The 25,614-nt window shown below is 41.5% G+C and overlaps 1 protein-coding gene across 4 annotated transcripts in view; it reads right to left on the reverse strand.

Moving 5' to 3' along the window:
* Positions 1 to 410: 410 nt before the first annotated feature.
* Positions 411 to 25,614, reverse strand: part of SMURF1 (SMAD specific E3 ubiquitin protein ligase 1) — a 45,219-nt gene continuing 20,015 nt past the window's right edge. The window contains exons 2-18 of one of the 4 annotated variants that reach the window (XM_041401727.1): positions 19,680 to 19,718; positions 19,166 to 19,274; positions 18,216 to 18,349; positions 18,035 to 18,100; positions 17,130 to 17,205; positions 16,571 to 16,809; positions 15,694 to 15,778; positions 13,713 to 13,859; positions 12,408 to 12,612; positions 12,021 to 12,124; positions 10,459 to 10,573; positions 9,334 to 9,512; positions 8,363 to 8,500; positions 7,887 to 8,007; positions 6,207 to 6,408; positions 5,312 to 5,387; positions 411 to 4,645 (exon numbers count right to left, since the gene is read on the reverse strand). In XM_041401727.1, the coding sequence (XP_041257661.1) occupies positions 4,546 to 4,645; positions 5,312 to 5,387; positions 6,207 to 6,408; positions 7,887 to 8,007; positions 8,363 to 8,500; positions 9,334 to 9,512; positions 10,459 to 10,573; positions 12,021 to 12,124; positions 12,408 to 12,612; positions 13,713 to 13,859; positions 15,694 to 15,778; positions 16,571 to 16,809; positions 17,130 to 17,205; positions 18,035 to 18,100; positions 18,216 to 18,349; positions 19,166 to 19,274; positions 19,680 to 19,718 (2,135 nt within the window). In that variant the 3' untranslated portion in view covers positions 411 to 4,545. Of the gene's footprint in view, positions 4,646 to 5,311; positions 5,397 to 6,206; positions 6,409 to 7,886; positions 8,008 to 8,362; positions 8,501 to 9,333; positions 9,513 to 10,458; positions 10,574 to 12,020; positions 12,125 to 12,407; positions 12,613 to 13,712; positions 13,860 to 15,693; positions 15,779 to 16,570; positions 16,825 to 17,129; positions 17,206 to 18,034; positions 18,101 to 18,215; positions 18,350 to 19,165; positions 19,275 to 19,679; positions 19,719 to 25,614 lie in introns of all 4 variants that reach the window. The other 3 variants (XM_041401726.1, XM_041401725.1, XM_041401724.1) reach the window with 3 other exon arrangements.

Below are 25,614 nucleotides of genomic sequence, written 5' to 3' on the forward strand. Positions count from 1 at the left end.
TCAGGGAGGGAAGGCACTGCTGCAGCACACACCAGCACTGAGCACCCTCCTTGGACCTGCTCCTGTCCTCCACTTGCAAGCAGCAGTAATTAGGGAAAAACAAAACAAAACAAACAGGCAAGCAAGGATTCATCAACATTAGTGAATCTTTCTGCAGCTTTCATTAAGATCATAATTTCTTTCTGCAAACTGAGGTTTTGGAAAAGTATCAGGACAAATAATGAGATAAAAAGGGAAAAAGATTAAGGTGAATTAATGAAACAAAGTATTCTCCCTGAGGAGGAGGACCTTCATCTGGGCAGTCCTTACAGACCTGTCAAATCAGCTGCATTTTGATACTTTGTCCACTCTTTTCCGTTGATTCCCACAAATATTTTAACAAACAAAACAGTAGCTACCAAGAGTTTAAAGTTGTGAGTTTATTGCATATGTAACAAAAATGAACATGACCTCCTGGGTCCAGCCTACTATACAATCACTGTTTATTCCAGCTGGTTCCATAACCACATTAAATAGAACTAGTATTTCCTTAAATACTTTGATTTAGACATAAAATGAAACATTAGTGTACAACTTCCACAAAATAAATCTGCAATAAAAACAGTGGGAAGAATAACAAGGATAGCAGCAATACTTAAACATGACATTACAAAATAATAAATTAAAAAAATACATTATAAAGTGGTTGAGGAACAACAACAACAACAACAACAAAAAAAAAGAAATTAACAGATTAAAACCAGATCCATACTGTGTTTCTGGGAATTTGCTGTGCCACACAGCCCCAAACCTGGGCACTGGCTCCAGAGGGCCTGGTGGCTGGATCAGTAATTTACAAAATCTGTTGGATTTTACAACCACCTCGACTTGAACTGAGGACAAACTGCTGAGCCGACGGCACCGTCTGGAGCAGCCTTTTTGGAGCAGGGTCTTGTCTAACGTAATGCCCAAGAGAACACTCACACCCATGCGGTCTGGCTCCCTCCTGCTGGAACACACGAGCAGAGTGGTGGTTTCCTACATCCCTGAGCGTAGAGGAGAGGCTGAGGAGCAGTACCAGGGCAGGGCTGCGGGGTTGCTGTGGCACAGCAGTGACACACACACACACACATGTGCTGTACCTTGTCCCTCCTTCGGGTCACATCCGAGAGTGTCCATGCACACGGTGGAACGTGGGATGGCAACGTGAACACGGGACTCGATGCTTTTCTTTGGGCAACTTTGAGAAGTAACAACCAAGTTCAAGTGCTGGCAGGCCGAGTGGGAACGGGCACAAATTCAGAGAGCTGAGTTATCCCAGACCTCTGAGAGCCACTGGCTCAAGCCATGCTAACTCCTGTTGGCATTCTGTCCTTCCCCGGCCTTGGAAGTGGCCACAGGAAGAACAGGTCGTGGCTCCAAAGCCATTCTGCCTCACTTCTTGCTGTTCCTCCATCCACCCAGCCAGCTGTAAGGCCTGCCTCAAATGCATGTACAGAACAAGACAAAAAATGTCTTTGTCGTCACTGAAGTGGCACAAAATTGCAAAGACAACACGACGGGAGAGGTGGTGAAGCTGTTGAAAAGAGAACTGAAATAATTTAAAAGACAGTGCCCTATTCTTGTTACTGTCAGCACGGAGGAGGTACCTTGACAAGGGCTTTTAAATACAGCAAAAAACAGACGGACTTTTCGAAACAACAATCCTTGCCTATTCTTATTTTGTGCATTCAATAAAACACTGACCTAGCAAAGACATTAGGAACTATCTTATGTCAACTGGGTCGTTGACATAAAGCTACTTGACCTATAGATCTCCAAACCAGGGGCCTTTCCCTTCACCTCACTTGGTTTGTATTGAGCCAGTTGTGCTGCAGGTGTGACAGGATTTTTATTAGGGGTGGGCTTTAGTATCTGGCTTTTTGGGGTTTTTTTACACTTCTTTTAGTGAAAAATCCACATGAGACTGCATGCAAAGCTTTTGGGCAATAATCCGTTTTGCATTTTTCCTATCTGACTGGGTTATTGCACATTCAAACGTACTGAAAGGATTAAATACACTCTATGAACAGGTTTGACTTCAAAGCAATTTGGAAAATCCAGGGTTGTGGGGACTCTGCTACTCAGCCTGGGACCATAGGGATGCTGTCTGCCAACTGCTGCACATCCCAACAACCAGAACTGAAGAAACTGGTCTCCAAGTGCCAAAAGATCCCTACAGAACAGGGGGCTGCATGTGCCTCTCCTGTACAGTCCTGCAGGATGAGCATCTTTAGCCACCCTGTGCAAATCTCACAACATGGTGCAATTTTACACCTCCGATGCGACTCCCGACAACAAATCACAAGAATTATGGTCAATGGCAAAAAGAAAACCACAAACAAACAAAACAGAGAAGATGCCAGGTTTTGACAAGTGTCTACTTTCTGTCCTATCACAGTTTAAAGCTATTACCAAATGCAATTAAATAAAAAGACAAAATAGAAGTATTCCAGTAGACATCTCCTAAGGACAGTCTCTTACCCACAGCTGAATTTCAATGCACTATTCCATTAATGTAACATCTGTTAAGTGGTTCAGTCACGAATCTCTCTAAAAATCAGGCTTGCCAAAGAAAAAAAATCCTATACAAGCAAGCCTGCTTAAGTTTAGACATGTCTGATAGATAACTGGGTCTCTCTGAAGCCATGTTATTTGTTAAAATATGGTCTCATCTTGCTGTGCCAACTGGAAAAATGTTAGTGATTCAGTGTCTTAGGTTACAATGTAAGATGTAACCAAAAGTATGTATTCCATCACAATCTGTTAAAACCAAGTGGGGCAGTGTTCTTTATCTCTTCCATGACACATCCCTGATAACTCCCTCTGGGGGAATTATCTTCTGTCAATGGGCCATCGAGCCTCAATGCATGACTCAGAAAATCACATGTGAGAGGCTCCACCCAGGGGGAGGAACCAAGCATTCCTACCTGGATATAATCTGAGATTTGGAACACCACAGCAGCCCTTACCTACTGCATTCCCAGAGGACAAGAGCTACATAACCACCACTGACCTGCAGAGAAAGACCAGACCCTTCTGCAGGATCACTGCTTCAACAGAACCACATCTACCATTCCAACAGGACTGCAGCCACCACTAACTCGGGCTGCCACCACCACCCTAACCAACAGGGGGTCAGGTCCTAGCCTGACTCTGCCACTTTAAGCCAGTGTTTCTTTATTATTGCCTTGTTATACATACTAGTAAAGAGCCATTATTCCTATTTCTCATATCTCTGCCTGAAAGTCCCTTAATTTCACAATTATTATAATTTGGAGGGAAGGGGGTTACATTTTCCATTACAAGGGAGGCTCCTGCCTTCCTTAGCAGACACCTGTGTTTCAAATCAAGACATTCAGGTATTGGATTTGCTTTTGCTTCCCCTGTGTTAGAGAATAAACCTTTTAATATTAGTTTCAGATATTGGAAAAAAATAGCCTTATGGCTCTCTGGAGAAATTTTCATCCCTATGTAACTGAAGTAATAAATTGTTCCAATAGCTTTCTGTAACATTTAGAATGTATTCACTATATAGCTCCCCTTTTACCTCAATCTCCAAATAAACCTTTCTCAAGGCCAAAAAATTTGAAGCAGGAGTTTGTTCTGTTAACTTGACTTTTAGTGATTTCCATGTGAGTCTTAGAATTTAAAGTCACACAAACACATCCTGGGTAAAACAGTGGCACAGAAATCACAGCTTTGGGATTGAATGGATTTTTATCCTCTGTCTCCTCCTCACAAGGCTTCTCTGCAAGGTACTTACATCTGAACAAATGATGGAAAGTAATTCTGCTGGAATTGTTTTCACGTGCAAAACAATTAGATTTCAGCCAGGACAACCAAAAAGAAATCATACAATACCATTTAAGCTGTCCCAGATTCCTTCACTTTTCTTAAGGTGAGCCACAGCTTCCACTGGGAGCTTCCTGCTAAGGCAGAACTTGGATTTCTTTACCTTTCAGTTAAGTGTTCATATGGAGGTATTTTCTGCTAGAAGTTTACTTTTCAAACAGATGTTTAAAATGTGCAATGCAAATTCTGGTGCCAGTCAGTCACTCTGCACCTGCTGGCTTCTACAAAGGCTCAACCTTGATTTAAGACAAACTAACCAGGTGCACCTACCAGTTTCAAGTCCTCAGCAAATTAAGCTCATTCTCAAATACACTTTGATTCTCCTATTAAAAAAGCCCCACAGGTCGCTGACCCTATCACAATATGTGTTACAAATCTAGCAGAATATCCTGTGTAACCAAAGCCAAATGCTGAATTTGGCTGCATTTCGTTTCAGGGGGGATAGAAGAAGAGGGAAGGGGTTATTGTAACAAAGGGGAGAAAATAGAGTTGGGAACCACCAAGAAAAGCCCTCCCCCCCAAATCCACCAGCGACCTAAGGGAAACAGCCCCATCTCTAAGTTGTCAGAGTTCAGATGTATCAGACAGCTTAGCAGGAAGTTCACAGCAAGCTTCTTCTAGCTTTTGATTTGGTGGTCCATGAGCTAGCATCTGTTTCCTTTGGTTGCTTTTTCATTCCACAGCAAACCCACATGTCTCTTCCACAGCTGTCAACAGCTTCTCATAAAGCTTCTCGTATGACTCATAAGGCGGAATGTCGATCCGGTTAAAGCTGCAGGGAAAGTAACAAAACACTGATGGATCTGAAGTGTTTATTGGGGGAAAAATGTAAAGAGGATACATACAGGTAGAAATTGTAAAAACTCTCAGCTGTCTCAGAGGCCAAAGGAGACAAGATGAAAAACAACTATTTCTACAGCAGGAATGCGCAGCTTAACAGGGCAGCGTTTGGGATGAGGAGGAGGAAGAGGCAGATGCAGGAGACTTGCAAAGAAAAAGCAACACATCAGGCAGGCCCACCCCCTGCCCTGCCTGCAGACAGTCTGCTGCTGCTGACACCATTTCCTGCCTCTGATGGAGTGAGATTTCCGTGCAAGGGCTCAGGCTATGCCTATACTGCACCAACAGCATGAGATTCCCACATTCAACATCTGACAATAATAAATTGTAATAAAGAAATAAAGAAATAAACTTACAAACGTCTCACTACCCAGAATAATCACCTCTGGAATAAATGAAAACCACAGATAGTATAGTAGACAAGCTTTAAGAAAGGCAAGTTATTTTGCTGGCTGCAGAGTACAGATATATCCAAGCTAACAGAGCACTCTTGGAGTCACCCGTGTGTATCACATGCCTAACCCCTGCCAAGCCCAGGACAGAGATGACTCCTTTAAATCAAGACAAAGGGAAAGGAAGCAGAGTGTTTCCATCTTACCAAGTGTGGGCTTTTGGAAGGTTGTCTGTGTTTGCATCTATTAAATGGATGGTAAACAGTCTGGGTCCTGCAGCGCCTGTAGAACCTTAGACAGACATTCTAGTTAATGCACTTCAACAAAGCATCATTCACACACACACATTTTGCTGCATATAAAAAGGCAAGAGAGGAAATTACAGTTCCAGCTGCAAGCCTAAGTATGTCCTAGGCTAAATCTGTAGAGATATTTGCAGCTGATGAAGGGATGGCAGAAGAGATAGGGCTGTTTGTGACAATCATTTTACAGACTGGTATTTTGGAAAGCTGCTAAATTTGATATTAATGAAGCTGCACCAACAAAAATGAAAATACTTAAGTGCATGAAGGTTTTCCTTTCAAAACAGAATGAGTATTTTAAGTTTGAACATCAATTTAATGTCAGCCAACAAATGGAATGTGATTTGGAGATCAGAACAGCCAAGGACACTGCCACATTTTTTATAAAAACCTGCAATTTTCAGAAATTTGCTTTAAAGCCTAATGGTTTGTTGCTGAACACTGAGGGGAATACAATTCTCAAAAGAAAAAGTTCTTTAGTCAGCCATACATCCCTGTGCATATTTGCATGGAATGATCTGAACCTCAGAGCACAGAGCTGTAGGAGACTGACAAGCCAGAATTGACAGCAGTCAAAGCACAGTAACAGATTCACCAGCTTCCATCACTATCAGCAACAGCCAAAGTGTTCAGCAGCAGCTGAGCTGCTGACAAATGGAAAACTGCTCTCAGGCTCTGAAGTTTGCAAGTGCTTGACTTATCCAGCAATATGCTGATATTTTACAAGGGGCCTGTAAGTACCACAGCACTTTTATCTCTTTCTCCAACCACAGATTAACTCAGCCTCCACATCAGTCACCTTGTAAAGCCTTGAAACCTTGAAGTGGGACACGCGTCGAGCCCGTCACGAACTGCAGCAGCCTTGCCCTTCTTTCCTCATCAAACGTTTCCACTGCTTGCCAGAACCACTTGACAATGTTGCTGTCAGCCATGCAGTGCTTTAGGCGGGTGTTGGACTTCCAGTCATTCAGGTCTATCTTATCCAGGCCTCCTATGATCAGCTGTTAAAAGATTAGGAAGCGCTTTAAAGTCCAGAGTAATTTCAGGTTTGCAGTTATAAGAACACATCCAACCACGTCACAAAGCCTGGTATTGTTTAGGAGTTTCACCCACCTTTTTGGTGCAAGGTAACCTTCCAAACCAGTACAGAACTGGCAGTAAATCTCTCCAGTTTGACTGTAGTGAAACTGACCCCAAGCAGTGCTTTACCAGCATTAGAACTTTCACAAGCAACTAAGAGTAAGAAGCCCATGCAAGATTTGCTTTATTAAATCTGTGCTCCCTGGAAGGTACAGCCTGTTTTTATGAGGGCACAGCACTGATTTGCTGATTTGGAATAAAGCTGTGGCACAGCATCATTGTCCTGCTGCACGATTGTCCTAGAGGTGCCAATACCAGCAACAATGGAAACCTGCTCAGCTTATGGGAACATCTGAGCTGCTTTGTTGTTCCACAACAAACTAGTGAAACTTTTCATCTGTTCTTTGACACCATTTGTGACAATCTCTGACACAGACCAGACATATCACTTCAACCTCTTTTCCACATGACACCAGGTTGCAGAAAGGAAGTTGCTGCTGGCCATGCATTTAACCACCTCCTCTGGCAACAACAAATAAATGGCACAGAGTAAACTTCACCCCTCAAAACAAAACATTGTATTTTAAACTTCCCATAATATTCCACAGTAAGGATCCCATTGCTGAGAGCTGCCCTTTAGCAGCTGCCTTGTTGTGCCACCACCACAGCACCCCTTACACCTGCTCACATCATTAGGGGAGTTGTGACTGCTCTGACATGGAGAGTATTGAAATGTTTAGTGGATTTTTAATCTACCTTTTTAAGCAAATGGAATGCAAGAGCTTTGGGGATTAACTAAAATGCATGACTCACTAGCACAAAGCTAGTGCTTTCTAAACCACAAATGATGAATATTCCACAGGTTGTCTTATTTTTTCTAGGAAGCAAAACCAGAGGAAAAATTGCTGTAACAGGAACTATTTTAAGAAGTAGCTTTCTGCACCTCAAGATTTGATAAGAAGACAAATTAATTTCTTTTCTATATGCTCAACTCTTCTACTTCTGCAAACCAATTCCTGTGTGCAAACAGAAACAGCCATGCATGAGAAGTTACTGGACAAAACAGGTTCTGGGGTAAATAATGTGTCTGCTCTTGCCAAGAATTCCTCAAACTTGCAGTGTTTTCTCCTTCTCAGACCACCTGCCTTGAGCATTAGTTCTTGGACAGAAACCATGGTGTATTTGTCTTTCCCTGTTTAAGTAGCCCTCTCAATAATATCAACCCAAAGAATGTCCAGAATAAATCTAAAAGGGTTTGGTTAAACAAATACTCAAGCTTTCTGGTATATAAAATGGAGTAAGTTTTGTGGTTTGTTTGCTTTATGTTTGTTTTTTAAATCAGTGCTTGACTGTGGATCAAACAAATTACAGAACAATAATCCATGTGGATGAAACATACCTCAAGTTCTTTCTGGTCAAAAGGCTTAAGGAGATGTTGAGGAATAAGTTCATTAAAACCTTTCTGCAGAGCCAGGAACTGTGCCTCTATCCCTCTCATGAACCGCCAGTTCACATACAACCTGTGGGGGAGGAAGGAAGAAGCCAGGGGTGATGAGCTGGACAGCACTGGGATTTTCACAGCAGACTTGAAAAATGCTCATTTTACAGAGCATTAATACACACACTTCGTATTATTAAAGAAATCCTTATCCATTCCTTTTTCCATCAACAGATAATTATTGCACCATCAACAGAAAAACCAAAATACCATTTAGAACTTCATCTTCCCAGGTCTTCCAGTGAAAACATTCATGTCATTTATGACTCAGGAGCTCCCACCCAAAATACTTACTTCCTTAGTTTCACTATATACAAGAATTCAGTTTACTACCCTCTTCCCACTCCATTTGCAGGACATATTTCTGCTTGCAATACCTGACATATTCCTTCTTGTTCTCTTCTGTCACTGGAATGTTCCTGCCATTTGGTTTGAGTTCATGCTGTAAAATCCTCCCGAAGGCGTTGTGCTCCACACAGAACGTATGGTCCAGGACTGGTGTGATATCGTTCTCTCTGCCAAGGCACAGAGGGTAAAATCAGCATTTTTGGCATTTTGCTAACTCTCAGTGGTGATGCTGACAGTTATTTGAGCACCTAGGTAGTCATCAGGCTAAATCTTAGTTACCACCTGCATTTCACACACCAGAGGAATATTGCCACTATCACCAATTTCTTTATGGTTTAGTGCATGTTGAAGAGCCTGATCAGATATGGGATATTCATCTAATTCTAAAAGAACTCAGGATACTGGATAAAACCTTATATACAGAAATACACACACACACACACACAAATATGTATACACCCAGCAAGAATCTGATCTGCTGTCACATATCTGAAGCACAGAAGAGATCATACATAGAGAACTTCATCATCAGTAACTTCTTTAAATACAAAATTCAAAACTGATTTTAGGAAATGATACTGAGATAATGCAAAGCAGTTCCAAAGAGTCCCAAAGCTACACTGAATGCTGGATCTTGTTCTGTAAGCATACAGAAGCCTAAATTACTTCAATTTATTTTCATTTTAATCAGAGTTGGCTTTCTTTTGAAGAAGGCTGTACTTCCCCTCAGACCTCCGTCCTGAGTTTGGATTTTGATAGTGATATTCTACCATACTCATGCAACCTTTAATGATTTAGTATCTACTTTATTACAAGGAGAGTTTGTAATGAGAACTTTCCCTCAAGTACCTTTGATATATTAAGAATAGTTTAATGACTTTGTACAGACAGCCACCATAAAAAGATTTTTGTAAACTCTTTGTCTGAATCATCTCACTACTGCCAACAAACTCCACCCCATTTTCCCTACAATGAGACAATTGCTAAATTCAGTACTTACAAGATCCAGACTAAACTTTTGTGTAATTCTGGGTCAACAGATTCCAGATCAGAGAGCTGGATGGGCTTCCCCAGCAGCTGTTTGTAAAAGGGAACTGTGAACCCCCCGTTGATATAGTGTCCATGGAACACAGCCAAACCCATTATCCGACCAACAAAATGGAAATAAGACAAGTGGTCCTGCAGGGAGAGAGGAGAATCAGGCTTGGGAAGACACTGACATCTTGTGGCACCCTCAGTGGTTTGTTCTGTGTGAGTTACCTGCAGCCCTCTGCGTAAGAGCAGTAGCCACTTTTCTTCACAACATAACCAAAACCAAAGCATTTAATGATTAAAAACCTTGAGAAGTCTCTGTGCATTACCTGATTAATAAATTGGATTCAAGTCTCTAGACCTCTCAAAGGGAAAAAACTTGGAAAAAGAGAATCCTTGTGAAACCTCCAGAATCCAAGAAGATGAGCATTTCAAATAAATTTGTTTATTCTTTATTTAGTCATCCAAATGTATCTACTCTTGAGGAAGCAGTGTGCTTATTTCCTTAATTTCTTTCACGTTCCTTTTAAATTAACTCTTGAAAGCTGAGGTGTAAGACCTGTGGTTAACATTCTTCCAATCCACCTCCCTCATCTTGCAGTGCAAATGTCAGGAAATGTCATGTCAGGCAGAATTCCCTCTACTAATACAGAACTGCTGCTCCTTTTAGGGTCTGCATCAATACAAATCCTCCAGTAAGATAAAAAGCAAGCACAGGAGGGTAGTGAGAAAGGGCAAGCAAGGGATACATCCCTAGAAGTCATTGGGTGGGACTGCTGGGAATGCAATGCTGTGTGCACAACCACCTGTGCTCACAGTGAAGATGAATTTCATCTGCCTTGTCTTCTCAGAATCACTGTGCAAAGCAATCAGTACTGAGGAGTCTCATAGAAATCAGATATTTATCAAAGGCTGTCATGCTTTTAATTTCTGAACAAAACCCCTCTGCTTCTTACTGTATAAATATAAGACATTAACACCTTCTTATGCCAATTCACCCTGCAGTTTAGACACTTCTTGTGAAAAAACACCTGTAAGAAACTGCAGAGGACATCTCTTAAAGTAGGAATATTGCTGAGAAATTAGTACTTACAGGATTGATAGAAGAGTCTGGATTGATTTGCAGCATGTAAATATTATCTGTGGAGTACTGGAAGAGTCCATAGTAGGGATTCAACATCTCATGGCACAGTAAATACAACCACTCTCTGCCAAAAAAAAAAAAAAAAATTAGATGAGTGCAACTTGCACTTAAGTTTTACACAACACTATTATTGTGATTGATCAGTTATTGAATGCTTATTTCAAAGTCAGATCCTCTTTTGCTGCCCTCCATTTGTAGACCAAATGGGTGTGATTAAAACCCCACAATGTCCTACTCCATTCAGGGCAGACTTGGTTTAGTTTAGAAGCATTGAAGGGATTAACATCAATTAAAGAAGCTACAGCAAGCTGTTAGACAATGCCATCAACTAATTGAGTCTGAACAGGACACACTTCCAAAAAAATCCTGCCTTTGTACAGAGTTCAGCTATTTGGAGCCTCAAAGACCTGCTCCCTCCACCCTGTACAGTATAAGGAAATATTAAAAAAAAATCTGTTGATTAGAATCAGCTCAATTGCTGGGGATCTTTAGAAAAGCTGTTTTTCTGCCAGCTTGGTGACTGCTTTCAGCAGAGGCCAGAAGAGACAGAGACCAAGTGCAGTAAAAGGAGGGGCTGGGTAAATTCTCTCACCTCGGTAACACACAAGGACAGGAGCAGAACTAAAGCTATTTCTGACCTCCCAAGTGACCACGACAAATACTCCTTTGTTGTTAAATTTGGACACCCTTCCCAGGTCCAAAATATTCGGAGAGAACTATCAATTGTAATGCTTAGAAGTGGAGCTGTGCTGATCTGGAAGAGTCAGTTGCAACTAATGGGCAATTATGAAAGGCATCAGGGTAACAGGATGTCAACAGTGGAGACACCCAAGGTTGCCTAGGGTAAGGCAGCTCAGAATGTTCCAGCTTCTTTCCTTTGTCCAGGGACTGATCACTGAAAGACACCTAAGTGGGCAGCTTTTGTGGATTTGAGAAATTTCTCTGTGAATTTACACAACTCTGAGCCACCAGGTGAGCGTTTTTTCAGTGATGCTAAATCAGCTCCTGAATTTCAGATCTGATGTGACCTGCAGGGAGTTATTGTCATTTTTAAGAGGGAGGCAAGTCCTCGCTGAAATTTTAGCTTTTGTTTAGGATTAGTTCATCTCCACTCCTGCTCCAACAGATCAGAGAACTCTCCTGAATGCAGCTGAGACATAAAAAAAAGGAACTTTCCTGCAATCCATTTGTGGGAAATCAGAGAGGTGTGTTTAACAAAACCATTCCTGTGATCTGGATCTGACTTCAGGGTCTATACACTCCCTGAGAGACTTCACAATCTGAGCTGATCACACTTTCATAACTTGCAGTGGGACAACTTTTAAATCACAACCTTCCACTTTCCAATCTACCATATAAAGAGTGAAGCTGCAGCCACTGTCTATAAACTAGACCACAAATAATTAACATATGACAGCAACAAGTGACTTGAAAGGGGATGGCAGCAACCACAGGGCACTTAAAGGGCAACTTTACAGTTAAGAGGCGTCAGAAAACCCCCAAAATCTCACCTTGCTACTCCTCCATAGTCCAGGCCCTCCTCTCCTCGGAATTTCACCATAAGCCTCTTTTTCAAGTCCTTTGGCCTCATCTTCATTATCTGACGATAGGATTCCTGTATGTGCATTTGTACAATTAGCTGTTTTATTTCCTATAATTAAGTCTATTAAGATTTCTCTAATACCATAATTAAGATCTCTGCATTTCTGTAATACACAGATAGTTACTGAACTACAGAAAACATGACTCTGTGAGTGCTAACCTGAAGCAAATTTCAATGACAACTGTGTAATGTGGTGGGTGATTGTGAAGCAAAGTTGTTATCACCAATGATCAGTTTTACTTAACTCTTCAATGACAAAAGCTGCTGTTAGCAGTAAAAAAACCCAGTCAAATACCTCAAATATTTCCTCTCTGGATACTTCAATGCGACAGTGACCAGCCTGAGGTTGCTGAAGAGAGAGCTCGTGTCTAAGAACTTTCAACTTTTGTACCAAGTCTCTTTCATATCTCTGTGCAGGCAACTCCTCACCCTCTTCCAATGACCCCTCATTTGGAGCTGGTAGAGGCTGCTGGCTGGGCTCTTTTAGCTGGCATTGATGGCTTGGAGAAAAAAAAGGACAATATTTAGTCTGGATACACAACAATAAGGAATATGTAAAACAATGATGGAAGAAATGACTAAGCTTCTCTAAGAGGAGCATGGAGTGAAATGTGTATTCAGCTGCATGCATCTGTACCATCTTAACATTAAATTCAGGGATGTAAGGAACACAGACACTTAAAGAGTTTCAGCATTTTTGAACTGGTTTTATATGGCAAAGCCCTGCAGAAGGCTCTGGAGCATGATTGCTGATTGCTGACTGAGCAGTAATTAAAGTTTCTGTGGTATTCTCCCACATAGAGAGAACTTTCAAGAGTGCAGCATGGAAAGAGATCTCTAATGGAACAAACAACAGCTTTATAAAGGGAACTGTCTAACAACTGCAACTGATTTTATTCCAGCTTCAAGCAGAATGGGGTTGGGGATTCCTGACACAATAAAAATACTACATCTATGGTTTTTAAGAGAGAAAGATGCACTTGTCCCAAATAGTTGCACCTTCATACACTCAACTATCCTTATCCATCAATGCTTTATTTAGGTTGTAGAGCAATTATTTTTTAGATACAGGGATTCCCTGGCTGGCTTCAAGCACAGGAAAAAGTCTGGCCTTGGGCCCAAGCAGCACTGCCAGGCTGCTTCCAGGGTCAGTTCCACAACAGTACAGCTGCCTTTCCATGATGCAGAACTTGAGCTTACTAAATCCTGCTAAACCCAAACTGGCTGTGCACAGCACCCACTGACCAGACTCCAGCTGGCTTCATATTCCCATTGTCTGGAGCTCAAGGGAGCCTGAAGTTAGTCCAGATCCACAACAGCCAGCACAGAGCTAGAACTGCTCATCCAGACAGACACGAGCTGACTCCTAGGGAGCCCCTGGCAGGCTCTACCACACACCCCAGCAATTCCAGAACTGTGCAGAGTAAAAACCCTTCTGAAGAGTCTCAGCAAAAAAATTTAGGTAAAATCAGCACTGAGAACCAATGCTTGGACCCTGACTACAGCACTGGCTGCATCTATTCCCTAATTATCATTCAGGGTTTCAGCCCCTCATGACTCCCAGACCTAACAGTAATTATTTATCAGGCAAAGCTCTTACTTCATGATGTGATGTAGTCGTGGATCTGTGAATTGTGTGGTTCTGTTGTTATGATCTACAAAATATATTCTTCCTGAAACTGTACTTCTGACTTCCCAGCCTGGAGGCAAAGGTCCCAGTTCATCACAATTCACACTGTTAAGGTCTCTAAAGTGAAAAATAAATGAGATGTTAATGCACATTTGAAGTTAAGCAACCAAATACCAAGATCACTTTAAAAATTAAAATCACCTCTTTAACCAGGTTAAGATTAGAATCCTGACTCTTTGACTGAAAAACCACTGAGAGTAAGTCTTTTAACACATTCACTCAGCCCTTTCATCCTGGATGAATTTCAGGTATCACTCTAAGTGCTGCTAAAGGCAGTCACTCACTTCCAAGCAGTGTCTGAATTCAATACATAGAATTTATTTACACCTAAGAAGATTGAAAATACCTAAGACTCCAGCCACCTAACTGAGGAAAGCACCAAGAGTGGCAAGAAAAGGAAGGAAGGAAACATGAAGATTATTTTTAGGCAGAAAAGCTATTGTTAAGTAAAGCATTCTTTAGACAGCTGGCATGGATTCAGGGTTGAAGACACTGCTCTGTGCAATTCCTCACCTAAATCTAAGCATGCAACATTTGTATAAATGAGTTAATTGAGAGGCTTTAGAAAGGTAGAAATGCTTTGTACCCTGAAGGTGCCTTAGTGTCACAGTGAGTATAAGCCAAGGGGACACACAGGCAGACAGACAAGCCCTTGTTAGGCTCCTTAAAGGAGATTATGGTTGGGACCATTTGCTGTGATCAGCTGTGCATCTGAAAGTCCTGCAGAGATCTGATTACAGCAAGTTTTAACCTACAGCTCTGCCCCATGCCAAGGTTAGGTTTTTGCACCACAAGCTGGTAGCACAAAAGTCACCTTTAACTAAAATAGGTGTGAGCTGTGACTCACAAGACACTGCTGTGTCCACTTCCACTGCTGCTCCTGAAACCCTGGCTCAGGGATTTGGAGAAAGCAGCAGCAGCACCTTCCATTAGGGTGAGCAGCATCACTTGAAGAAGACACAAGGCTTTGGGCACACAAACCTGACCTGACTGGCACAAATGAACAACCACTGTCATTTCTTCTTCCAACAATACCAGCTAATCTAAAATCAGCTCTTTTCTCTCTCTCAGCTTTGTTTTTCATTTCCTTCCATACACAGAGCTTTTATCACCACTTTTGCCTGCACTACTTTGTATCATTTTTCTAATATCCTGTACCACATTCCTCTATTATCCAGGCAGGGCAGCAGCTGAGAGTTACAAACTTCACTCTCGAATCTGGTGTGCAGGTGGCCCCTGAAACAGCCCAGATTCAGAGCTACTCAGGAAGAGCACCAGACCTCTCTCACAAAGACCTGGATTAACTGCAGGTTAAGGTTTAAAGAGGCTTTACTAAATTAATCATGTGAAGGATTCAAATTTTCTAGCTGCAAATTACTGGCCTAAAGCATAAAATTAAAGTTTAAAGACAACAAGTAATCTCTCCTTCAGTTATAGACAAGTGAGCACTACTAAAACAAAAGTTACAAGTTGAAGATTCATGAAACAATTATTTTAAGAAAGAAGACAGTTTTTTCTTCAATTTGCAGTCCAAACTGTTTTCATGCAAAAAAAAAAAATTGTAGGTAAGATTCAGAAATTTATAGCTTCAGCAAAAACAGCCACATCAACGTTTTAAAAAGAATTTGTCAAACAGGAACTCCTGAAGGGCTACATATTCTTTTGCTTTTTGTTTTACATGATGCACAAGTAAATAATTCTTTATTTGAAAAAGAGTGATCCTTAATGTTTGGTGAAAAGGTAACTAGAAACATCCCAAACAGTTCTTCTGCTGGGAGCTCTCCCTTTAAATTCAGACAGACCATTTAATAGATTTTTGCTCTTATAAATCCAGCATCCTGCCACACAAATACAGACCACACCATCCTGACTTTTAACTATAAATACATACCTTGGTATCCTTGGGTCGTGCCACGTACTCACTCCAGTCTGTGTGTGCAAAAAATAAACCTGTCCCTGTACCGTTGTTCTTTGCTCTATAAAAATGGAAGGAAGATTATTCTTAATTACAGAATTATTCTAATTCTGGATTAAATTACAAATCTTTTAAAAAAATTAAATAGTTTAAAGACATTAAAATATTTTCCTCCTAGGAGAAAGTACTGGAGCCATCACACTGATCTCTTGCAGCATGGACTGTTTTGTCCTTGACAAATTTATTCTGACTACACATTTCAACATTCTTTTGAAACTCACAGATCCATGCACCAGCATGTTTTAGTTTGTATTTTTAGTGTTAGATTTTGAGACAATCCAAACCTCCAAACTAGATTTCTTTACTCCTAGGTTTGGTGTGCTCTTTTCTGAGGTTTAAATTCTCCTTAATCCCACCCTCCCAAATCTTCTGTACTATTGGTTTCTTTATTGCTTTTATATATTTTCCTGATCTTTTCTCAAATGTGGGCTCAAACCTACACAACATGCCAAGGGGGAAGGAAAAAATAGCATTACTGCTCTAGTTTAAAGAGCTCTTTACATTCGTTCTCCCTAGATACACAGCCAAGATTAGCAGTGAATTTTCTGTAACAGCATCATACCACAACCTCATGTTTAATTTACCATCAACCCCTCAGTGTATCCTGGCGTAGCCAACTGCTAATTAGCCAATCTCAAACTCCCATCTGCACTTAGTTCCTTTTCCAAAAGGCAGAATGAGACGCACGTGGACGCCGCTTGTTCCAACAGGCAAAACCCCCTCGACGAATCGAAAGGGAAGAAAATTTTTGTGGCGTCTTTGGACGAACGAAACCCTTTTGCGGGACACTCACCGTAGCCTTCAGGTAGCTCAGGTGACTGGTGGCCGTGGGGCCTGTTCTGAGGTGTCTGTACGTGAGCTCTGACCTCGGGGGTGCGGAGCCGCTGGGCCTGGAGCCTCTGGTCCTGGCTGGGAGACTCCAGGAAGCGGCAGCCGCCTCCTCCCGCCGCTCCCGTCGTGTCCGTGTACGGCGCCGGCTCCTCCATGAAGCAGCTCAGCGGCCGCCCCGGCCCGGAATCTTCATAAACCGTCCTGAAAATGGGGAAACTTCGAGAGTTTCCATCACAAGAGAAGTGAATGCAGAAATAACTGTTGCTCTCCCCCCACAACTTTAAGTACTGCAGCTGTTAAACCAAGAGGTGCCACTTTCTTAATGTTTTTATACCCAGATTTGTCAGCACTGGTAACAAAAAAAATCAAGCCTTACCGAGTTTAGCCTAATAACATCACTGCCTGATACACATTCCCAGAAAATGTAGTAGTCACATTGATACTTAAGTTTCTAATGTTAGATACAGTCTTTCCACACACAGACTATTTTTCTAAGTAAGTGTAAAGAAAACAATCCTTACCCTTCATTCTCCAAAAGCCCTCTGCAGTCTACTACAGAACCTCCTGTGCCTATTCTGTCCCGTGTCTGTAAACTGACTGAAAGAAGAAAACACAAACTCAGGTCAATAAAAGAAAAAGTGCATTCTTAAAAACAGCAAAAAGCAAAAAAATTCCACATTTACACAAGGCAAAATATTAAGGAAAGCTCTATCCTACGCACAAGAACACATCACTTACCACAATTCCCTCCATTCTCTTAAAGCATCACTAATTTTTTAAAAAGCAGAAGAGAAACCAGAGGGTCATCCCCTCAAAACTTGAGTTTATTTCTGTAAATATCAAACATGTCAAGCTCTACATCTGGGTTTCATGAGGCTCTAGAAAGGGAAGCTGGAAAAAAAATTGCTCACCACTAGATGTCATCTTAGGGTGAGAATTTGGAGTTTGCCCAATATATGTATCACTGAAAAGCTGGGGTTGGTTGGGGGCAGTAAAACGTGGGGTAAATTTGCTGTAAAATGAGCACGGCCTTGTTGAAATTTGGAAATGGCTTGCATGAGTCAAAGGTGTCAAACCAGCAACTTGTAACATGTCTTTTAACTCCTCCAGATCCTTTTTTAACACTGAAGATTCACTTTGCCTGTCACCTTGCCCAAAAGCATCATTTCCCAGGGACATTCACCCTTCCAGAGATGCAGCAGAAGCCTTGCCAGATGCATTCCCTGTTTTTAATGCTGTTTCCCATCACCAACTGAGAGGAAACAATCTCCTGCATAGGAGTGTAATGAAAATTTTCAGGTTATGTAATTTAATCCCAGTAAAATAAGAAAAACCAGCACCCAACAGGCACAGGAGCAGTGACTAGAGGAGTTTTTCCCTATGGATATTTACCAAGCAGATGGAATTTAGCTGGGATCATTCTTACCCACTATTTGGCCTCGGACAGCATCGGTGTCTGTGGGGTTGAGTTTGCATAGATCCAAACGCTGGTCTGCAAAGGAGAATTGGAAAAATCAACCCTGGGAAGGGCTGGGTGGGAACACTATCCACTACTCAGCACAAGGTATGGAGGGTTCTTGGTCACACCAGGGAGGAAGTGCTCTTACATCCAGTATCTTTTAGCCTGCTGATGGCATTGGAGAGGAGTCGGACACACCCCAGGAAGCCAGCTCCCTGTTTCTTATGGATTTTTTTATGGTTCCATACACTGATGGTTATGGAATCTGTTTTCCCAACGTATCTAGAAAGATACATATTAAAAGAGTAATTTTAGAAATAATAACCTCTTTTTACTCCACAGAACTGATGCTGTAATTGGTACAAATTCTGACACATTTTAGTACATTGGTCATGCCTCTTTATTATAAGTACACAAGTGCTTATGCCCAAAATGCTGTTATTAATGAATTACTGCACAGTGATTTCACACAGCATGGGAAATTGATATTGCTGCAGCATGAATTTAACTACAGCCAGCCTCATTAAAAGCTAAACAACAAGTCGATTAACGTAGAAAACTGCAGAATTTATGGTTCTAATAATTTGAAGAAAATAAATCATTCCAACAAGGACAATTTTCTGTAAAAGCTGGATGGCACTGCTCCAGGAGAGCTCACTAAGCCCTTGTGCTGTGTACCTCCAAATTCAAACCCCTAAAAGCAAAGTACCACTCCTTTATTAACAGGGATTTTCTTCTTGAAAAAAAAATCAGTTCCTGAGAGGGCAGGGTTAGATGGGATATTGGGAAGAAATTCTTCCCTGTGAGGGTGCTGGGGCCCTGGCACAGGTTGTCCAGAGAAGCTGTGGCTGCTCCATCCCTGGGAGGGTCCAATGCCAGGCTGGGAGCAACCTGATCTAGTGGAAGGGGTCCCTGACCATGGCAGGGGGAGGAACAGGATGATCTTCAAGGTCCCTTCCAACCAAGCTGTTCTGAGATTCTATGAAATGTGACTCTTCTTGCTAACACAAAATGAAGTTACAGTGCCAACCCTGCACTATTTATTCACTAGACAAATCTCTGGGATACTGCTTACTTATGACCTTACAAGCAACTCACAGATCATAATGCTGGTTCCACTTGGGGTCCAACGTGTTCTTCACAGTGTCAGTGGAATGGCACTGACCTGACCCATCCACAACTATTTTAGCAAATGGGTCAGGAAGTCCTGTGGAAAGGAAAAGGTGCTGTTAAACACAGTCTTTTGTTTTGCTGCTTCTAAGACAATGCCATGAGAAGCTCCCTCCTCAAGAAAGGACAATTGTCATTATCCTGAAAGTATTTTAGTAAATCCTGTGTTTGAGGTGGATGCTCCTGGTACCCCTCAGCACAGAGCTGTGAGCATCAGCCTGCCTGTGGTTCCATCAGTCAGTCAGCTTCCATCAGCTGCAATTTGTGAGCCCTGAGTGTTTCCAGCCCTGAAATGCACACAGTCTACAACCCAGAGTAACGTGGACTCCTGTAGTAATGCAGTGCATATGACACACACAGATGAGCCTCCACAGTAATGCACCATCTCCAAATAAATCTGATTAATTCAGAGCAGAAAGTTACACAATTAGGACATACTTACTGAAGAAATCTTTCTTTGCGAGATTCTTGGCACACAATACTGCAAAACAAAAAAGCAGATAAAGAAATCTTAAAACTGTTAAAAAAAAAAAGCTTTCTGGTAATCAAATCAGCTAAAATAATACCTGATCATAACTAATAAAAGCCACCTAAATATTAAATGTGAGCATTGTTTTCTTTATCTGGGATTGGAATATTTACATATAAATTTGGCTTTATATTTGCTGCTTTAATTCTATTGTTACAACACACAGAAGATTTAATGAACATCCCTTTGCATTAAAACCTCCTAATTTTCTTTACTTCATGTTTAGACAAATGCTAAATCAGCTTTTTGTTGTTGCTTCAGAATCCATCCATTTTAGGACAAGGGCTAAACATTTTCTGAATAAAGAACAGTTCTGGGATTCCTGGAAGAGATCTTCTTCACTAAGTCCCATCAAAAGCAGTGCAACCTCCTGCTCCTTGCACACAAAGTGTGGCTACATGGTGAAACAAAGCCTGGCAGGATTCTGCAACAGAAGCAATCTGTAAATACACAAAGGTTTGGGGATAACTATGACACGGCTTCACTCAGGAGAAAAATAAATATACTGAAAAAAAATCTGCAGCAAGATGTTTTCCTTTGAAAGGGCCACAAACGAGACATCGTTTCCCTCTCTCCAATTCTACTCACCAGCACAGCAGTTTAAGAAAAAAATTACATCAGGAAACTCACATCAATCTCCATTTCTACCAGGTCTATTACCAGCTACAAGTCTAATTTTGCTTTTCCATAAGGACTGCTCAGTAGGATCTCAGCAATCCAAGTTGTTTAGTATCCATTAAACTGTTCTAACAGGCCAGGAAAAACAACTCCAGAGCCAAAGAGGAAAATATTGGAGTTCAACTTATCTCAAACTAAGATCCAAGAAAGGAAGGTAACTATAAAAGACCTAATTACTGTTGAGGGAGTCTCTTTCCCCAGTGGGAAAAAAAGAAATCTTTCAGCATGAGAATGAAGGCTCAGGAGATAATCAATGGCCAATTCCCCAGGTATGGACCATTTCCCCTTCTCATCTCCATGTCCCCTTCCTCCTGAATTACCCTCAGTCTCACTGTAATTCTATACTGGGGAAAGGGAAGGTGCAAAGGAACAAGTACTTTATTTATTTATTTTTACTTCTACTAGAATTCCACCTCTCAGCTCCAGAGAAACATTCCCTACGTAACACAGGCAGCAGAGAAAAAACTGCCTCACCTCACATGTCAAGCCAACAGACCAAAGAAATCCACTATTTAACCCAGAAGCTCATGGAAAAAAATACAGAAATCCTCCCTCCCAGTAATAATTAAAGCAGCCACACCAGGAAAGTATTTTTAGAAGGGATTAAAAATTACTTATTTCTTACACTGGTAAACTAAAATCAGAGAAAGCTTCTCTTGCATTTTTTTTAAACAACTGACCAAAAAGAGAAGTGTGCCAGACTATGGCAACTCAATTTGGAACAACACAAGGTTAGAGAATCACCATCCGCTGCCTGTGGAAGCACAACAGAGCAACCTCTAATTTCCTTTTCCTGTTGAGAGTGTTTCAGAGGAAAAACTACTCAAGAAAGAGAGACTAAGTACAAGTAAAATAAGAATTTTCGCGTGCTGGTACCAGCCAAAAGGAATTCTGTGAGATTTTTAAAATCAACTCTACTTTGCCATCCCCATTTTAAGAATAATTTATTGAGCTGGAGAAGGATGACATCTGTAACTTTCTCCATATTTCAGGTGTGCTTTCAAAACAGCAGCATAAATTTCTAAAGCTATTATTGAAGAATTATGTTTTTCATGTAATTCTTTTCCCTCTGCCCCAGCCTTTCAGTCTACAGTAGATGAGCACAGCTGCCAATTTTCCACTCACAGCCTGTGAAACCCTCAATTTTCGGTTGCAAAAATTATTACTCTTTCTTGTAAGAAAAATATTGGCACAAAAGCTAATAGCTGAAATAAACCTTTATGGAGCAATCTCCAGAATTGGGCTGCCCGAGATGGACCATTGGCTCTGTTCCACTATTTGCATGTTAAACCCACTAGAGCAAAAAATATTTGCAAGAGCTGTATCACTTAAAAGCTACAGATTTCTAAATTCCAGTAAAAAAACAGGTGGCAAAGGTCAGCAACGGGAGACTTGGATGTGAAAGCATGCCAGCAGCAGAGCAGACAGCCCCTCCCTGCTGTGCAAAGCTGGGACTGGGCCACAATTCCTTCCTAAACACATCGTCTCAACAGCAGAGGACCTGATGGCTGCTGCCTCAAGCCCCAAATTCATGGACTTGGGTAGATTTAGCTACAAAGGCTTAAAAAGTTATTAATTTTATCCCTGATTCAGAGGGGGTTTAGGAGAATGAGACAGACCCTTAGCTCTTTGCCCAGGTTTTGCCCAAATTCCCTCTTTGCCCATTTTCCAAAGTGCTTTTTCTTTTAGTTTTTCTTTCTCTTAAACAAGAAAGGTTCTGGGCTTGTCAGCAGGAGTGATCTCCCTGCATTTGTTGCAACACTACAAAAGGTATTAATTCTCCTGACTTGGATATTTACATTCTGCCTCCTCAAAGTCAACCAACTTGTTTCAGCCTGAAACAGGATTTGTTTATGCTGCGCTCCCAATTGTTGCACAGCTCTGAAAAACTTCTTTTTTTAATACAACAGATCCCAAACAACACCGAAACAATGTCTTTACATCTAGATTATAATATTTATAAAGGGATGGGAATGTTTTTTTAAGTACCTGACATTACTGAGATAATTTCAAAGGCCAAATTAGCCAGCTGGGTGAAGTGCTAGTGTGAAAGCATATTTGGCAGGAGGTGAAGAAAGGACGAGCCTTAGACAAAATCAGTATTCACCCTGGGGATGTAACTTGAGTGAGCTGAGAGGTTCCTCTGCCAGGCCCTGGTTGTCCACCCTGCCTCCAAAGAGAAATGAATCATCTGCTGTGGTTCAGGAGGTGCTGCAGGAGCAGGACTGGTACAGTGAGGAGAGCACAGAGTGGCACCAGTGTCTGAACAACCCAGCTGAGAATTGCATCAGAAAGCTGCTAATTCACCCTGAGACACCATCCTGCAGCAAGAGCAGCACTTGCAGGGAGGCACAGAAAAACAGTCTGGGAGAGGAACCATTTCAAACATTCCCAAGTAAACAGAGCCTGACTCTGCATCAGCACCAGATTTATTCCCAAACACCACAGAATGTCTCAGTTTGGAAGGGACCATGATGATCACAGAGTCCAGCTCCCAACACCCCCCATCCCACTGCACGCTGCTAAGATGTTACAAGTGTTTCCAGCTGCACGGTGTACAAATGACACAGTTTCCTGAGGGGAAAAGTAAAGTAAATAAGGCAAGTGATGAAAATATTCCATAGGCCCAGCCTGTACCAATGCAAAACAGCAGGCAAATGTGCACCTGGGATTGCATTCATTCACACTTTGCAAGTTAAAGGTAGGAGCCTCCATGCTCAAATTAAGGACCTTTACAGGTGGATATGATCTGAGCTAACCACAGCCTTCAACTTAGTGTCCAAGTTAATTCTGGAGACAAGACAAGACAAAGCAGCAGTATGTCCACATCTTCCTTAGGAAAGGTGGGGAGAGGTCACAGGGAACCACGCTGGCAAATACCACTTTCAGCCATCTCTGGCCTTCCCTTGGATATTTCAGGTTAATTATTTATGCTTGTACAAACAGGCAGCCAGATTCCAGGATATATTCGTTTTACTTTGTGACAGAAGATAAACAGAGGCCAGCAGGCTGATGGCATAGAAAGGACTTCACTCAATATTTCCTTCTGTATAGACCATCTTTAATCATAGAGATATGCAGCATAATCATTACAGCATCACAAGCTGGTTGGTTTGTTCTAAGACAGAAGCAAAGAAGAACAATGAGGCTTTGGAATAGAAAGTAATAAAGATCTTGACATAAAATGAAACCAAAGTTACTGCACACAACTGGAAAATGAAAATGGCTGCAAAGCAGGTTCAAATTTGAGACATCCAAGTAATGGAAATATCTCTGCTAATGCTTCAAAGCCTGTGTAGGTTTTGACTTGTGAACTTGGTAGCCTGTGTTGGACAGTCCCCTGTGTGTGCCAGCTCAGTTTCCACAGCAGAAATCCCATTCTGAAAAACAGCTCTGGGAAGGCTGCATGGCAAAAATAATGTACATAAAGTGGAAAAAAGCCTCCCCCCAAAAAAGGAGAAAAAAGCAAACATCAGCTATTCACCACATGCTGCTCCAACACCCATGGCCCACAATTAAAATCTTTGCTGAATCTCTTATGTGAAGTCATGTCTCATCCAAATAGCCCAGTGGATTTTGTGGAAAATACTCTGAATACTACAGGCCACCCCTTCTGAACTGCCCTGAGGAATGACTCTGCTTACAGCTGTGCTCTCTGCACATAACCTTAAATGAGACTTCACTGCAGATAAGGTCTGCTTTTATTTCTACTACCAGACAACCCGTGAAGGTTTCACATGTCTGGTTTTTTTAAGGATGACAATCATTTATATGTGGTGGGATACAAAAAAATGGTTTTATGGGAAAGGAAAGATGGCTGAAGTATGTAAAAATGCAGTTTCTCTACAGCTAGCCACATCACTGAGCTGAAATACACCACTTTATTCACAAATTGCACTTTAAATTGTCACCACAAAGGCCAAGGTTTCTATTCTAGTCATTTTTTTGTTTGCTTTAGGAATACTTTTGGTCTTTCTCTTTGTCTGCTCGAGACTGAAATGCATAAATCCAGACTGCTTTAACTTCCCAGTAACCGAACCCGAACCGCTGCAGCGCCGGCGAGCACGAAGAGATAAACAAAGCCACAGCCTTCCTTACATTTGCCAAATAAGCCAATTAGCTGTATGGAACTAATTTCATCCTGACATGCACCCTGAGTGGCCTTCACTAACGATCTCAGCATTGTGGTGCCAATGAGATTTGCAATCTGAGACACAAACCAACCAAAAACCCCCGAGACCCCTCCGACTTCAGGCCCTGCATTCATGCCCTGACACTGGAAGGCTCTGCCTGAACTCATGCTAAAACAGACCTTGACTACCAGATTAAAGCAAAGCTTCATTATAAAACCCTCAATTCTCAAAGAGTCGCTAGAGTTGATACATGAACCCTTTTTGTGGCCCTTTTGTGTAGGCTGCAGTAAAAATCAAAGCCTCTTTTCAAGGCATGATCTCCTCGTGGGTTGGAACTTGGCTTCGTGTAGCCAGTTGCAAACACTAGACAACTTTGAAGAGATCTTCAAAAAACCACACACCCAGAAAAAGCCATTTTTATTAGTCCATTAACATGTCATTAAAGTATCTACTTAGTCAGGAATCAAAATTCCATCCTACCTAAGCAGAAAGCAGTCACGAATGAGAGGCAGTTCTCCTACTGCAAAAAAAATCAAGTTGACAAAACACAAGAGCTTCATCTCTGCTCCTAAGAATTACTGAAACTGAAAAATTCTACAACAATAAGTCTTCACATACAACCAGCAAGGGCTGACTTAACCCTCAGTAATATAAATCATTGAAAAACCCAGCACAGGGCTATTGGAAGAACAAGACTCATTAAATTCCCTTTTAACTGAAACTGTGTGCAGCACAAGACCAGTAAAGCACGTTTAAAAATTAACTGACTGAGATGTAAAACTGGAGAAACTCTGAAGAGTTATGGAATCAGCTGAAGAACTTTGCAGGGATATAAAAGGCAGATCAATAGGAAGCTGAATTAATGTTGATGTACAGAATCTGAGAAAGGCACACAAATCAGAAGTGGGAATAAGCTTATCAATTATTCCTCATACCAACTTTTCTCTCTCTTCTTTCCCCTTGCTCACCCCTAACAAATACCTGAGATAAAGGCTAGCCCTCAGATTAAATCTTTCATTAAATCCCAGATATTGCCT

The sequence above is a fragment of the Onychostruthus taczanowskii genome, unplaced genomic scaffold, assembly GCF_017590055.1.
Source record: "Onychostruthus taczanowskii isolate IOZ18803 unplaced genomic scaffold, ASM1759005v1 scaffold19, whole genome shotgun sequence".
In the NCBI taxonomy this organism is placed as follows: Eukaryota; Metazoa; Chordata; class Aves; order Passeriformes; family Passeridae; genus Onychostruthus; species Onychostruthus taczanowskii.